General features: G+C 33.7%; 1 protein-coding gene across 1 annotated transcript; it reads left to right on the plus strand.

The window, feature by feature from the left end:
* Window positions 1–29: 29 nt before the first annotated feature.
* Window positions 30–9,382, plus strand: LOC127859801 (pre-mRNA-splicing factor 18-like). The gene is made up of 10 exons (XM_052397309.1): window positions 30–203; window positions 1,054–1,164; window positions 1,526–1,597; window positions 2,909–3,022; window positions 3,497–3,655; window positions 4,498–4,566; window positions 6,235–6,375; window positions 7,020–7,091; window positions 8,378–8,533; window positions 8,737–9,382. The coding sequence occupies exons 1-10, from the start codon at window positions 138–140 to the stop codon at window positions 8,821–8,823; spliced, it is 1,047 nt and encodes a 348-aa protein (XP_052253269.1). The 5' UTR covers window positions 30–137; the 3' UTR covers window positions 8,824–9,382.
* The last annotated feature ends 7,708 nt before the right edge of the window (window positions 9,383–17,090 follow it).

Raw genomic sequence — 17,090 nt, forward strand, 5'->3', positions numbered from 1 at the left:
AAAGTGTTTGACGTATACTCGATATGTGTTGATTCAATAACAACAACAACAACAATAATAACAGCAAAGGCAAACGATGCGTGAAGTCTTACAGATAACAACATCAACTCATATATAAATTTCTTAATGATAAAATCATGGATATTTTAAAGGCAGAGCTAGAGAGAAAGAAACGGCAGCTGAAGGAAAATAGTGATATCATGGTAACGTATTTATGAAACTTCTATAAAAAAACAACACTATCGGATATTCTTTTTGTTTTCGGATATCGCAGTGTAGCAGGGTTCGGTATAATGAGAACTTATACTGCCTTGCTATATGAGCCAGCTTTTATAGCGACGCGTTAGAGTGTCTTCCTGATTTGGAGGTTCTATCCCCATGGTGGTTGGGGATTTTTCTGGCTGGGTTACATTGGTGTCCAACGTGAAAAACCCATCATGTGTGTCGTCCCTCAGATGTTGTGGTAGCAGGAAATTAGTGGAAGAATTTCACAATTGGAGGGGAGTATGTAGCAGAGTTCGGTATAAGGAGAACTTTTACTGCCTTGCTATATGAGCTAGCTTTTATAGCGATGCGTTAGAGTGTCTGCCTGATTTTGAACCGGGAGGTCCAGGGTTCAATCCCCATGGTGGTCAGAGATTTTTCTTGCTGGGTTACAGAAGCAGTTATCCAACTCCCAGCTATTGACACTCGGGGTTGTGGCATTAATATGTATATTAGCTGCCTTGAGTCCACACTGCATTTAAATAAAAAAAATCACCACATAAAATATTATTTTGAATAAATAACTGAAATATCATAAATATTTTCCTTTTGCTCAAATTGCTTCTGCAATGGAAAACACCGAGATAATCCAAAGTTTAAAATATTTATAATTTTTTAACCAAATGATAAACTTCAGCAAATTTGAGTGAGGTATGTTTGCACCATTTTTTTACATGGTTTGTGCCTTTACCAGACTGAGCTTTGAGCTTTATGTATGTGCTTAAAGCTCAAGAAGAACTAATCAGCACCCATTAAATTATTGGTAGTTTTTTCTGTCTCTGCTTACAGGCTCCTGATAAGAAGTACTTTAAACGAGGGGATCTGGCAGCTAAACAAGCAGAAGAGTATTGGAGTCGTCACAGGCGCAGTGTGCGAGTGGAGAGTGTGGAAGTTATTGAGGTAAGATTACAATTGAGTATTTCATGTAACAGTACTTACCCATTGACAAATTTCCTTTTGAAATTCTGGTTCAAAATGTGTTCATTGTGTAAAAAAATCAAGAGCTTAGTTGACATTTTTTTTGTATTTTAAATGATATGACTTCTCAATCTTTGTTTGAAGTTTCACTGGATCTGTCTGCAGAATGATGGGATGTTTATTGACTGGGTCTTTTGTTATTTGACAGGATCATGACACGTTTGTACAGTCACAGCTAATTCTAAAGCATTGCAAAACGATTTTCAGTTTAGTGAATCGACAAGATATCCACATTTGTACCAGGGGAGCAGAATGAAATGAGAATTTTATTGCACTTTTTCAGGATCCCAAAACAGAACAAATGTCTGGAAATGATAAGAAAACACAGGAACAGATGGTTGTTCACAGAAAAGAGGTATGGACTAACTCATATAGCTTTTAGTTTGATAATGATTTACGTTACTTTGATTGCATTATCATAAGACTTATCATCATTTATTAAATAGTTTAACAATGCTCTTGATAAGGATATAATACAAATAAAATCATAAACATTTACATTAATTTTATCTTTTGTGCACGTTAGTTTTGCAGGTAAAAGTTCATTAACCATAACATTTTATTATGTCAGCGTACCAATTTACTGGTTTATTGGAAAAATCACCCCTGAAAGGCACATGTATTAAAATTGTTTAAGCAAAAGCACATGATTTCTGTCAGCAAATCAATATGCATTTGAATGCTCATTTACTTCAAAGAACATCAGAGAATTGCATCATTTCTGCGAAAAGTTATGTGGATGCAAATGGTGCAATAAGGCCACTTTTCTTTAAGTTATAAGGTATTAATTTAGATTGTAGTATATAATTGTAGTTGTTACAAAATTATTGACAAAATATGATTATATTCATGCACATGTTTTTGAAAATATGCAAATAAAATATGAAGGTGAATAGATTATCATCTTGACCATTTATCATATTTTACCACAAAGAGTAAAAGTATACTCTTTTTGCATAGGTTTGAAGAGTAACATGACTCATTCCCTTTATCAAGAGTGCTGATTTAAGCTGCACTTACTAAGTTAGTTAATTGGCGTTGGCATAATATCCTGGTTTTGTGGTGGGTTCAAGTACTCTATCTTTTACATTACTTCAAGTATTTAGTTGAATTTGATGCTTCATTTATGTCTTTCGGTTTGTCAGCCCTTCCACTAGCTTTCAAAAGTTTTAAGTCTTGACTTCCAAACCTTATAATTTGGATGTAGGTGTGCCAGACATAAAGTTGGAAGTCCCACTTTTATTTCAATATTTTAGTAAACCCATAACGTATGTGTTGATATCTGGATACATAAATACAACAACTCTTGTCAACTGCCAGATAATCCAGTTTAATTTGGTTTCTATTTTAAAAACTTAAATGAGGCCAATATTGACTATAATGTGTTTAAGAATTTCGTAAGCACATCCCCTGTTTCACACAAGTGCATATACAAAATGATTTAAAAAAAATAATTCCACGGGTTTTTATTGTATTACGGGAATCCGTATCCTAAACATTACATTCCTGTATGTTTGGTTTAAAGGAAACAAATGTATACTTTGTTTAAGATATGATTTTGAAGTCATGAATGGAGCTTTAAGAAGGCAGCTGTTATAAGAAGTAATAACGCCCTGGTTAAAGACAGACCATGTTTGAACAACGTTTGGTCGTTGTTGTCTTGCAGGTTATCCGTCGCCTTCGAGATTTAAAAGAACCCATCTTGCTATTTGGTGAGTCTGAGTATGATGCCTTCGTGAGACTGAAGAGACTGGAAGCCATGGAACCGGACTTCAATAAAGTAACTTTGTTGTTCTTAGAAATATTTTATTTGTCGCATGCTTTATGAACTAATTGTTTATTAAAATGTGTTGACTTTGCAAGTTGACTTTTGTGCAATTGTGAAAGAAATGTAAACAAATAGGTATAAATAGCAAAGACCATGTTTTTTAAATATGTTCATATATATATGGGCGATTGAAAAATGATATTTTTTAAATTTACATTCCAAATGTAACACTATTATAAATTATAGTAAAATGGGGCTAAATGTATGTGCATATAGTGTCATCCCAGATAAGCCTGTGCAGTCTATACAGGCTAATAATGGACAACACTTTCAGCCTAAAAATAATTTTTGCTTGTCTTTCATGAAATAAAAATACCATTAAATTGCAAAGTGTCATCCCTGATTATCCTTAGGGACAGCACTCTCTGCATGTGCATAAAACCCATTTCAAGAGCAAGGGTAATTTCTTTTGATGATGTATTTAAGGGTATGGGTGCTGGTGCGAATGACTTCAAAGCTGCAATGGACAGAGTTGAGGAGGACTACATGGAGGAAATCATGAAGTCCACAGAGGGGGACGGGGGCAGCAAGAGTAAACACACAGTCTCCATCAAGGATGATGGGACCACATTAGACGATTTAGAGGTCTGAAACCTTACTGCAAAATATGACTATTATACATGCATGAAAGGTTTATAGTAAGGTTTTAACTTCTTATGATTAGCTGTTGTGGTCAACGTGTAGTCTGGCAACCAGCTTTGTGTAGTTCTTTGTGAATTTAATCGCGTGAAAACTCTATAGAGGCCAACTTTCATTCAATTTAATGAAACTTTGCCAGAATTTTTATCTTACCAATATTGAGCTTGATTATGGGTCACATGCATTCAAAAACTAGGTCACTAGGTAAAATATCTGCAAAAGCTTGTTATAACTCTAGAATCCACAGTTATCATTACATCTTAATAAAACTTAATCAGAATGTTTATCAATACAATATCTAGGCAAAGGTCCAAACTGGGTCACTTTTCTAAAAAAACTAGCTAGTAGGTCGCCAGAATAATGCTTAGAAAAACCTTGTTTACATTCTAAAGGACTCATTTAATACTCAATGATGCTGAAACTCGGTCAGAATGTTTATCTTATAATATCAAAGCAAAGTTCGAATCTATATCATGTGAGTGGAAAACTACTTCAACAGGTCAAATCTGAGAAAAATCTTGTTTCCACAAAAGAGTCCAGAATTATGACTCAATCTTGATGAAATATGTCTGGTCTATTTTGGTATAGCAGTTTGAGTTTGAGAACTTTCTTTACCTTATATCACTAAAATTAATGTTAAAGTTAAATACAGATAAATGAATGAGACTGCTTAATCTTGCATGGTTTTATAGCAGACAGGGTAGCTTCTGATTGTGTTACTGCGCAGGCTGGTCTGGAATTATGCTGGCAGAAGACCCATTTTTATATGAAATTTTGTTCTGCTGCAGCAATGGAAGGAGCAGCTGGGTAAAGGTGACAGCAACAAAGACCAAGACATCATCCTGAGATACCTCAAGGTCTGATTAATGGAAAAATATACCAAATTGTGCTTAACATTTGATTCCTTCTTATTATATTGCTAAGCTATTGTCTATTTTGCATAACCTGTAGTTGATAATAATAATAATTATTGGTTTATTATGCTCCCCCAAAATTTATTTTGGGGGGAGCATATAGTCGCTGCTTCGTCTGTCTGTCTGTGTGTCCATGTGTCCGTCCGTGCACAATTTTTGTCCGGGCTATTTCTCAGCAACTAATGACCGGAATTCAATGAAACTTTATGGGGAGCTTCACTACCAAGAGGAGATGTGCATATTATCAGTGGGTTCTGGTCGGATGATTTTTCACAGAGTTATGGCCCTTTGAAATTTTCCAATATTAAACTGTACATATATTGCAATTTTTGTACGGGCTATTTCTCAGCAACTAATGACCGGAATTCAAAGAAACTTTATGGGAAGCTTCACTACCAAGAGGAGATGTGCATATGATCAGCGGGTTGTGGTCGGATGATTTTTCACAGAATTATGGCCCTTTGAAATTTTCTATAAAAAATTCTTGTCCCCCCAGCTACTGTGCCCTCAAGACGTTTCCTTTTCATCTGAATATATAGTGCAATATTGTGACAAAAAAACCTTTTGGGGGCATCACCCGTCTCTGACAGTTTCTTGTTCACTTTAAACTGATGATAGTCGTTGTTATGCCCCTGTATACATTGTATACTTATGCCCAAAAGAGATATAGCGATTGTTAAATCTATATGACTTTCCATATGTCCGTCTTTAAGAAGAACCCAAAATAACATGTTTTGTATCATATCAATAATGCTATGGTTCTTGCATTGTTGTAGTCTTTGAATACTGTCAATACACTAACATCATCCAAAGCTTATTTTGACCTTGTCATTGAGATTTGGGCTAATTCAGAATGACCACATTTTTGGCTAACCTGAAACATAAATACTGCTTGCTACAAAGCTTTCATGGATCTCTGAATAGTCTCAACACATTATCACCAGACCTCGTTTAGACCTTGACATTTACTTACTTTTTGACTTGGATTATTTTAAAAGGTCAAAGATTATTTTAGAAGGTCAAAGTTTTGGGTTAATTCTTTATGACAGATTCTGTAATGGAGAAGCTTTGATTCTTTCAATGAACACTTCGTACACTCATAGTCTTTGACCTCATTTTAACCTTGACATTGCCTTACTTTTGAACTTGCAGTTGTTCCATTTAGCATATCAATCTATATGGAAGAGGCTGCCAACAGGGGCAGTAGCATTTATTGATAAACAAATCTTGTTTAAATTAGGACAGTGCAATCTTAAATTTTATTTTTTTTACTTCAACCTGTATTGAATCATACCGGTAATTGTATTAGTGTAGAACCTATTTATTTTAGCTCGATTGCATAGAAAGCCTAAGTTTTATTTGACAAGCTCTCGAGTCCGTTTCCTGGGCCTAGAACCAGCAACGGTACTTGGTGTCTATGGGGAAGATCTAAAGAACAATCCAACAGTTGGGATAAAACCCATGACCTCCCGGTCAATAAAAATAAACAATAAAAAATTGTTTTAATGATTCTTAGTTGCATCTAAACACACCATAAAAATGTTAATGGAAAACTATTGTCGTCAAAGTCCATTACAATGAATTGAAGTTCATTCTCATTTCCATTTTCAGTTTGTTCTCACCACATGGGGACTGGATATCAACAAGAAAACGGTTGAAGAGAAGCGAAGTCTTAAAGGACGTATGAACGCTGCCATGCACCAACAGACTGTGACCTACATGAAGCCAATGTTCAGGAAACTCAAGTCCAAGGTATGAGTTCACTTCATTGTAGTTACTCAAAGCATGCTGTTATTGTCATTTAGACATGTACAATGCATTCATTCATGCAACACATGGTTTCAGCATAAGCATTTGATGCTAGTATTTAAAAAAGTTTGGTGAACATGATGAAAAAAATCCAGAGTAAGCTTTTTCACTTGAATCTAAAAATCTAAGCTATTTTATTTTAAAATTGGAGATGTTAAATTGATAACTCCATCGATATTTCTCATGTGATTACTTTCAAACTTCATATATGTCATCAGCATGAGGTGTTGATATATAATTTTTTTTATCCCAAGTTAGTCTCGCATTTGTGGGTTATTTGAACAAAGTGGTGCCAGTGTATTTGTGCGTCGTTCTTGGAAAACTGGGTTTAATATATGTGCGTTAAGTTTTTTCGCAGATTAGACTGTGCAGTCTCCACAGGTTAATCAGGGAAAACACTTGACGCTTTTAAGGAAATTTTTGTTTAAAGGAAGTCTGTTCTAAACCAAAATTCAGTCATGACAGAAAGTGTTATCCCTGATAAGCCTGTGCGGACTGCACCGCTAATCTCGGACATTATGTAGCACACATGCATTATACCCATTTTCCCAGAACAGGCCTAAGTAGTCATCCTGTTTGTATTTCAGACCATGCAGGCGGATATCTTGGAGTGCCTGGTTCAAATCATGGGCTACTTGCTGGACAGGCACTACCTTAAGGTTAGTTGCTCACACTCACTGTAACCAGGAATTTCTGTTAAGTCCTTTTGTCTTTGTTACTGTAAAACATGCCTAAGCAACAAAAGTTTGTACGTGCCCTTTTTTGTCCTTGTTTGCAATCAGAATTTCTCGATGGCTTTTTTGTCTTTGTTTTTACTGTAACATAAGAAACAATACCCACGCACTTGATAAGTTTGCAGCTATTTCTTTATAGACAGTAAGATTAGAATAGTTTGCGTGGTGTTCATGCATGGCATCTAAGAAATATCCCATGAAGTCCCACTGTGAATCATACTTGCTTTTTCATCAAAGATGCAACTTTTATCTCATCTTAATATAATATAGACGGTTTTTGTTTCAATGGTGTTAAATAGGAACAATAATTAAAACATCAAGAATAAGCCCAACTTGCCATTGTATGATGATTTTCGAAAGTAGGCAAACATATGATTTAAGGGGGTTTACAATTATCTGTTCTATGAACTAAACTCTGCAATAAATATCCTGTTTTTATGCATATAGTTGCCAGTTTGTCCTTCCTTCCGTCACACTTTCCGTCCCACTTTGTTACAGTTTTTTATAGTGCCTTCAATATTTTACCGATCTCTTACATATTTGTCATGTAGGTATCTTGCATGGAAATCTACCTTTTGATGAGGTTTGAGGTCACTGGGGTCAAGGTCAAGGTCACCGAGGCTTATAATAGATCTTCTCATGGTCACACTTTGGTTACAGATTCTTATAGCGCCTTCATAAGGGGAGCATCCATCATTTTCAGAAAAACTTGGCTTAAATCGCTTTGACTAGCAACATGCAATGAAGACCTTTGATCTTATTGTCTTGATATAGCAAATTATTAAAATACCCAGGCCTCATGATATTTATATATGCGGGCAATTTTTAGAAGTACATACATTTTGTTTTCAGGATTTTCATGTCATAATATATGCTTTTAAATACCTTGGGCCTCATTTATTTATGCTACTTTTGCAACTAACACTAACACTCGTATACTAATTAGTGACAATTTGTGAAATTGAGCCCATAAACTTAAAATAAGCACAGTTTTGTGAAAGCGAGATTAAATGCATGTGTGTGGAGTCATCTTAGATAAGCCTATGCAGATTGTACAGACTTATCAGGGATCACTCTTACCACCAAGACTGTATTTTCATTTCGAAAGATACAAAAAATTCCATAAAATGGAAAAGTTTTGTCCCTGATAATTCTGTGCAGCCCACAGAAACTAAGCACATGAATATAACCTAATTTTTTGTTCTCCACAGGCAAATGACTCTTACCTGGAGATGGCCATTGGTAATGCTCCATGGCCCATCGGAGTTACCATGGTGGGTATCCATGCCCGTACGGGCCGAGAGAAGATCTCATCCAGATATGTGGCTCATGTGCTCAACGACGAAACACAGAGAAAATACATTCAGGTAGGGCCATGGTCAACTGTTACCACTTAGATACGCACTTTGACGTGTTTGTAGTTTCTTTCAAAATCAAATTAAATGTGAGACTTTTCTTGCTGTATTTCTTAAATGTACTTCATTTTAGGGACTAAAACTCTTACACGGTTTGATTTTAATACTTTACGCAAACGTCAAAGCGAGTTATTTGAATATTTACTTCATTTTAGGGACTGAAGCGTATCATGACCCAGGCTCAAGTGTTCTTCCCCACAGATCCTTCCAGAAGTGTCAACTTTGAGCCTATCCACCACTGAATGAACGTGTTGAAATCTTTATTTGACTGCATGGATATATTCAGAATATGATTTTCATGTCGAAAGTAATATTTCTGGTAGTGATCATACGGTTTGCACAGAAGACAATACGACTTTGAATGGCGTTACTATATTTGAGATTTGACTGTGAAACATGACAAATATATACAGAGTCAGGTTTTAATGACAGTGTTTATCAAAAAGTGTATTAGGTAATGTACTGAAATGCTTTCTTTACTGTTATTCGTTACAAGGTGCTGGATTATGTTAATGTATAGTACATTACTCTATTGATGGATGAATTCTAACAAAGGTCATATGAGCCACGTCATGTGAAAATGTGTCTTATGCCATATGAAGCCACCGTAGCTACTGAACAGCCTGCGCAATTGCGGCTCATATCGGATCCACGGAACTTGCAAGAATACTAGTGCTTTTGGTGACCATTGAATCAGTTCTGGCGCACAATATAGTTGCCTTGTTATGTATGAATGTCAGTCCACATGCTTGTTTGTGTTTGAATTCCCATTGTGATATAAGTAAAAATTGAGACGCGCTATTACAATGTTCTTTAATTATGGGTTGGAAAGTTTCAGGACTTTGGTGGAACATTGATGGGTAAGTTGGAAGATTAATGGGTTGGGTGGAAGATTCATGGGTTGAGTTGACCATTACTTAGTTGAGTTGAACATTCATGATTGTTTTAGTGGAAAGTTCACCAATTTAGGACTGTGTAAATGAGTTTAAGGTTGAGGGACATAGACATGGAGGACTATGGTGCGGAACAGTTCAGGAGTTTGGCTTCATTTACAAATAACATGGATTCATGAAAAACAAGAAACTTTATTGAATTGATATTCCCCGCCCAAAATAAATTTTGTGACAGGACGGACAACGCCAATTCTATATACCTCCGCCTTTAGCGGGGGATAAAAATGATGTGAGGCAAAGGTGTCTTTATTTTTGGTATTATAGGTACTTAGTATTTAGCTGAAATACACTGTCTATTTATATAGAAAAGACTGTCTGTCTAGAATGTATTTAAGTAAAAAAAAAACATATAAGCTCAGTTGAATTATCCGAAGGGATATTAAAAAATTATAACTCTCTGATTATACTCCTTTAATTGACGTTTCGGCATAATGCCTTTATCAAAACATTGGAAATTATATGTTAACTACATTTTTACGTCGTTTGACTGCACAATTTAAATAACAAAGAAAAATGTTTTTAAACGTTAAATGACGTTGTACATGATGACGTCATAAATGGCGTTATATAAAATGGCGCCAAAAAAATGTTAAAATTCAACAAAAATGAAATGACGTTAAACACTTACATATTGTATCTTAATCCTATGTTAAATGTGTGCTTTATATATTTAATAAATTGATATTTTACAATAAAATAATCATCATCATATGTAATTATAACCTACCTTAACTTATTATCATAAATTAAATAGGGTAAACTTATTTAATGACTCTTATTATTTCAATCCATATCTATGTATAATATTCTAATGATATTTGATTAAATAATCATATATACTTGCTATTCTATATATCATATACACATTATGGACAAGATAAATTGCATAAAGTACTATTATTTTTACATTCATTTATGTTGATGATTAATATAAAATGTTTTTCACATATATTTTTTACAAGATAGTTTCCCGTAGCAGGAATCAGACAAAATGAAAATTATATTCCCAGACGTACCAATAGTTGCATACAGACGAGATAGGAATATCGGTGACATTTTAGTTCATGGAAAAACAAACAAAGAAATAAACAAACGTTTTCAACTAATACCACAATCGTGTAAGACTAATTGTATAGTCTGTAAAATGTTGAAAAGAGGTTTTCATAACAACCCAAAAAGTGACATTCCAAACGAAGCAATAAAACAGAACTGTAACATTTATAACTTGGTGTACGGTATATTTTGTATTAAATGCCAAAAGATGGTATACGTCGGAGAGACAAGCAGATCATTTAAGGAACGTGCCAAAGAACACGAGGCTGACGTGCGACTACGAAGAGAGAAACCAATCTCAGAACATTTCAATGGTGCTGGCCACAGAGTGCAGGATATGGGTGTATCAGTGTTAACACAAATAAGAGACAGTTCCCATTATTACAGACTTATTAAAGAATTGGAATTTATAAAGAAGTTTCAAACGCAATCACCAAATGGACTAAATACAAAAAATCAACTTGATGTCCTGCTACGGGAAACTATCTTGTAAAAAATATATGTGAAAAACATTTTATATTAATCATCAACATAAATGAATGTAAAAATAATAGTACTTTATGCAATTTATCTTGTCCATAATGTGTATATGATATATAGAATAGCAAGTATATATGATTATTTAATCAAATATCATTAGAATATTATACATAGATATGGATTGAAATAATAAGAGTCATTAAATAAGTTTACCCTATTTAATTTATGATAATAAGTTAAGGTAGATTATAATTACATATGATGATGATTATTTTATTGTAAAATATCAATTTATTAAATATATAAAGCACACATTTTTTTGGCGCCATTTTATATAACGCCATTTATGACGTCATCATGTACAACGTCATTTGACGTTTAAAAACATTTTTCTTTGTTACTAGAGTTGCGACACCTTAAGGGTTTCGCGGGATGGAATGAGTGGGGAGATGAAATAAAATTGAAAACCTATTTCTTTTGTGCATTTAATGATGGTAACCAAAGTTCTCGCAAAATATTAATACAATGTATACATATCACATGATAGTAACCATAATACTCGCAGACATGTTTTTTTTTTTCGAGGCCGTTTGATTAGCTACCTTAAAAAGTAGAACTTCAATTCCCATGACTATAATATTAAAAACGTGAAAAGAGCAAACAACTGCAGTGTGTCGGACATCCCCATCTTAAACACTATCGACTAGCATTAAGCCTTTTTCTGTGTCTACAAAATTCTGTGTATTTTATTGAAACATCAGTATAGCTTTGCGTTCAAGATAGTGTTGAATTCATTTTGCAATGCAATCAGCGCTTTGATTTTATATTACGAAATGTACTACACAGTGCATTGTGTGACGTCATTTCGGTGACGGAACACAATGGTTTTATTTACACTCTCTGGAATTTAAGGACATGTCGTTGTGTTTTTTTTATCTGTAAACTATTTGTTTAAAGCATCGAACGAATGCAAAACGTATTTCGGATTGTGTGTTCATCATGCATAAATGTAAACATAGATAGGAATACAATACAATTGTGTGGTTTGAACTAAGTTTCGATAAAAACATGGATTAATAAAGGTGAAAGTGCATATCGTTTCAAATTGGTTGTTATAAACTTTGGATTAAAGTAGTCAACTTATTGTTACAAACATTGGATTAACGATGTCATTTATGTAAGCGTGACGTTTATACTAAACTAAGTTTTTTCATAACTCTTGTGAAAGCTGAAATTGAGTCATCAAATTTCGCTACAAAACGGTGTCAGTTGCAATAGATATTTTAATGTGCTACGTGAAATTATAATTATGTTTGATTATTTTGTTTATTTGTTACGCACTTTATGCTGCTAATGATGTGTTGCTCACGGCAAGCCTTGCCGTGTAAACCTTTCTTCAACTCGTCGGACAAATTCAAGTACACGTGAAACTTACATTGTATTTTATTTTTTCTGTGTATTTGATGATGGTAACCAAAGATATCACAGAGATTTTAATATACATGAAACTATTTCAATTAATGCTATTTTGAGAAGTCCGTCACCACTCTATCGTTTGTTATTGTTTATATCATACTATTTTGCTCCTGTATATAAACATTTCTCGAAACCGGCTTTCCGTACTTTTATTTTGCATGCAACTGATTGCGCAATTTATGACGTATGTTGTGTGACGTAATTTATTTGTCAAAACAAACAATTTTAAGTTAAATTCTCTGGATGTTTTTAACAGTTATTTATTTGTTTAAAGCATCGAACGAATGCAAAAACGTATTTCGGATTGTGTGTTTATCATACATAATTGTAATTGTTATATTATATTGGATTATTGTCGTCATTAAGGTAAGCGTGTTGTTTATACTAAATTGATTTACTGCTCACGTTTATTTATTGATTCAATAATTAAACCCTAAATTAATAATGTATTTGTCTCATGATTATTATGTATATTAAAGATATTATCGGATAAATAGAATACCATGTTAATACCAGTGTGTACTTACATTTATCCGACACGTCTCGGAGTCGGAAAGCCTAGCCGTGTAAACTTTTCTTCAACTCGTCGCACACAATAACATAGATTTATGTCATGAATATCTAATATATCTCGATCTGCACAAAACATGCATGTGTACTTCGTATTGATATTCAAACACAATTATTACGTCGTTGTTTATAGATTTAACGCCTAACTGTATATATATTGAATTAATAATGTGTAACTTAGTTTCTTTGTTTATTAACAAGATGGAAGCTAGCCTAAGCGCTTTTCATGACGTTACGTCACAATGTTTATCTACGCGCGTTGTGTTTCGCAGAAAAAATATTTAAACACAAAATACTCGAAAACTTGATTTTTCCGAGGTATAACGCCTACGCCAACAGGTAGATCGCATTCTTGTCCATATACATGTCAAATTTCAGCAAACGTGCTGGGCCAGTATTCAAGAGACCCAAATCGCGGCTATATGCACCAACTTAACGAAACTTAGCCCCCTTTATCATTCGTTCGATTGAACGTCATCAATGATGACGTCCAATACATCACTCATTCCATACTAGAGTTGCGACACCTTAAGGGTTTCGCGGGATGGAATGAGTGGGGAGATGAAATAAAATTGAAAACCTATTTCTTTTTGTGCATTTAATGATTGTAACCAAAGTTCTCGCAAAAAATTAATATACATATCATTTGATAGTAACCATAATACTCGCAGACATGTTTATTTTTTCGAGGCCGTTCGATTAGCTACCTTAAAAAGTAGAACTTCAATTCCCATGACTATAATATTAAAAACGTGAAAAGAGCAAACAACTGCAGTGTGTCGGACATCCCCATCTTAAACACTATCGACTAGCATTAAGCCTTTTTCTTTGTCTACAAAATTCTGTGTATTTTATTGAAACATCATTATAGCTTTGCGTTCAAGATAGTGTTGAATTCATTTTGCAATGCAATCAGCGCTTTGATTTTATATTACGAAATGTACTACGCAGTACATTGTGTGACGTCATTTCGGTGACGAAACACAATGGTTTTATTTACACTCTCTGGAATTTAAGGACATGTCGTTGTGTTTTTCATCTGTAAACTATTTGTTTAAAGCATCGAACGAATGCAAAACGTATTTCGGATTGTGTGTTCATCATGCATAAATGTAAACATAGATAGGAATACAATACAATTGTGTGGTTTGAACTAAGTTTCGATAAAGACATGGATTAATAAAGGTGAAAGTGCATATCGTTTCAAATTGTTTGTTATAAACTTTGGATTAAAGTAGTCAACTTATTGTTACAAACATTGGATTAACGATGTCATTTAGGTAAGCGTGACGTTTATACTAAATTAAGTTTTTTATAACTCTTGTTACAGCTGAAATTGAGTCATCAAATTTCGCTACAAAACGGTGTCAGTTGCAATAGATATTTTAATGTGCTATGTGAAATTATAATTATGTTTGATTATTTTGTTTATTTGTTACGCACTTTATGCTGCTAATGATGTGTTGCTCACGGCAAGCCTCGCCGTGTAAACCTTTCTTCAACTCGTCGGACAAATTCAAGTACACGTGATACTTACATTGTATTTTATTTTTTCTGTGTATTTGATGATGGTAACCAAAGATATCACAGAGATTTTAATATACATGAAACTATTTCAATTAATGCTATTTTGAGAAGTCCGTCACCACTCTATCGTTTGTTATTGTTTATATCATACTATTTTGCTCCACTATATAAACATTTCTCAAAACCGGCTTTCCGTACTTTTATTTTGCATGCAACTGATTGCGCAATTTATGACGTATGTTGTGTGACGTAATTTATTTGTCAAAACAAACAGTTTTAAGTTAAATTCTCTGGATGTTTTTAACAGTTATTTATTTGTTTAAAGCATCAAACGAATGCAAAAACGTATTTCGGATTGTGTGTTTATCATACATAATTGTAATTGTTATATTATATTGGATTATTGTCGTCATTAAGGTAAGCGTGTTGTTTATACTAAATTGATTTGCTGCTCACGTTTATTGATTGATTCAATAATTAAACCATAAATTAATAATTTATTTGTCTCATGATTATCATGTATATTAAAGATATTATCGGATAAATAGAATACCATGTTAATACCAGTGTGTACTTACATTTATCCGACACGTCTCGGAAAGCCTCGCCGTGTAAACCTTTCTTCAACTCTTAGCACAAAATAACATAAATTTATGTCATGAATATCTTAACAACCACACTCGATCTGCACAAAAGACATGCATGTGTACTTCGTATTGATATTCAAACACAATTATTACGTCGTTGTTTATAGATTTAACGCCTAATTGTATATATATTGAATTAATAACGCGTAACTTAGTTTCTTTGTTTCTTAACAAGATGGAAGCTAGCCTAAGCGCTTTTCATGACGTTACGTCACAATGTTTATCTACGCGCGTTGTGTTTCGCAGAAAAAATATTTAAACACAAAATACTCGAAAACTAGATTTTTCCCAGGTATAACGCCTACGCCAACAGGTAGATCGCATTCTGGTCCATATACATGTCAAATTTCAGCAAACGTGTTCGGCCAGTTTTCAAGAAACTCAAATCGCAGTGATTTGCCTCAGCTTAACGAAACTTAACCCCCTTTATCATTCGTTCGATTGAACGTCATCAATGATGACGTCCAATACATCACTCATTCCATATTTAAATTGTGCAGTCAAAAGACATAAAAATGTAGTTAACATATAATTTCCAATGGGTTGATAAAGGCATTATGCCGAAACGTCAATTAAAGGAGTATAATCAGAGAGCTAAAAAAAACACTTTAACTAGACTTGCGACACCTTAAGGGTTTCGCGGGATGGAATGAGTGGGGAGATCATATACAATTTTCAGCTTTCCGGAAGCAAGGACCCTCTGGACGTGAAACATCAGCTTTCCAACACTATATGATTCCAGTTCCAAAGCACATATTGCATTAGTTCAATGGGAAGAACATAAAACGTCATATTTACAAATCTCTGAAAAACAAACAGTGCTAAAAAATATTTAAAGTAGTCATTTACTATTTAATTGATTATGTCCTCTGATTGTTGCATTTTTAATTTAAATATGTGTTCCTATATGCATTTATTGTTGTATTGACTTAAAAAACTAAAATGGATGCCAATTCTTAGTTTGCTGTCTAAGTCTACCCTAAAATTATACATGTTTCTTGCATAATTGAATTATCAAAAACTGCATACTTGTAAAGGCATTGTCAGAGTTATTTGGTTAAGTTAGAGACAAAGTAAAGCAAATATATTCATTTTTCTTAAAATGAATCATCCTCTGAAGCCCCCACTGGGATTCAAACCCAGATCTCTTTCCTCTGGGAAGGAAAGTATTCTATCTTGAAATACAAGGGCAAGTAAGAGGAAAATTTGCAATTTTAAACCTATAAACATATAAACTTAATTTTTCACATGAACTTAGAAACAACACAGACATCTCGGAATCTGAAACACATTACAGTTACAATTCAGGTTTTTAGTATTGTGCATTGTACATGAATGTTTAAATATTGTATTTATCCTTGGTACACAGAACTGCCTAAAGATGCGTAAAATACCAGTATTCAAATCTGAAAATATCCCATGTGTTTGTTTCACTCTGTAAGTATCCCTATTTTATTTCAATAAAGAAGTTTTTCCTTCTCCTGAAAATTTAACTAAATGTCAGTTATGCTACTTTTTCATTCAGCAAATGACATGTGTCCGTAATGTCAATTTTGAAAATTTGGTAAAAACAATATTTTTACCAAAAAGGTAGACTTAATATTATTAAACAGTTGATGTATGTCACCTTAATAAAAAAAACAAAAATGGGAAAGAAATAAAATGTTTAAAAATGTCAGTTACATGACATATAACATTAAGTAGACGATATAGCTTTGATACTTTAGGATACGAGTAGACCTTAACACAAATAGGATAAGAGTAGACCTGAACACAAAATTTACCCAAATTTTCAATTTTCTA

This window comes from Dreissena polymorpha, chromosome 1 (genome assembly GCF_020536995.1).
Source record: "Dreissena polymorpha isolate Duluth1 chromosome 1, UMN_Dpol_1.0, whole genome shotgun sequence".
Taxonomy (NCBI): Eukaryota; Metazoa; Mollusca; class Bivalvia; order Myida; family Dreissenidae; genus Dreissena; species Dreissena polymorpha.

Bases quoted from the DNA above. Each gene is read 5' to 3' on its own strand.
- LOC127859801 (XM_052397309.1), top strand. From the start codon at position 138: ATGGATATTTTAAAGGCAGAGCTAGAGAGAAAGAAACGGCAGCTGAAG. The intron at 1,165-1,525 runs GTAAGATTACAA...GCACTTTTTCAG, and splicing joins AGAGTGTGGAAGTTATTGAG to GATCCCAAAACAGAACAAAT. The intron at 3,023-3,496 runs GTAACTTTGTTG...GATGTATTTAAG, and splicing joins TGGAACCGGACTTCAATAAA to GGTATGGGTGCTGGTGCGAA.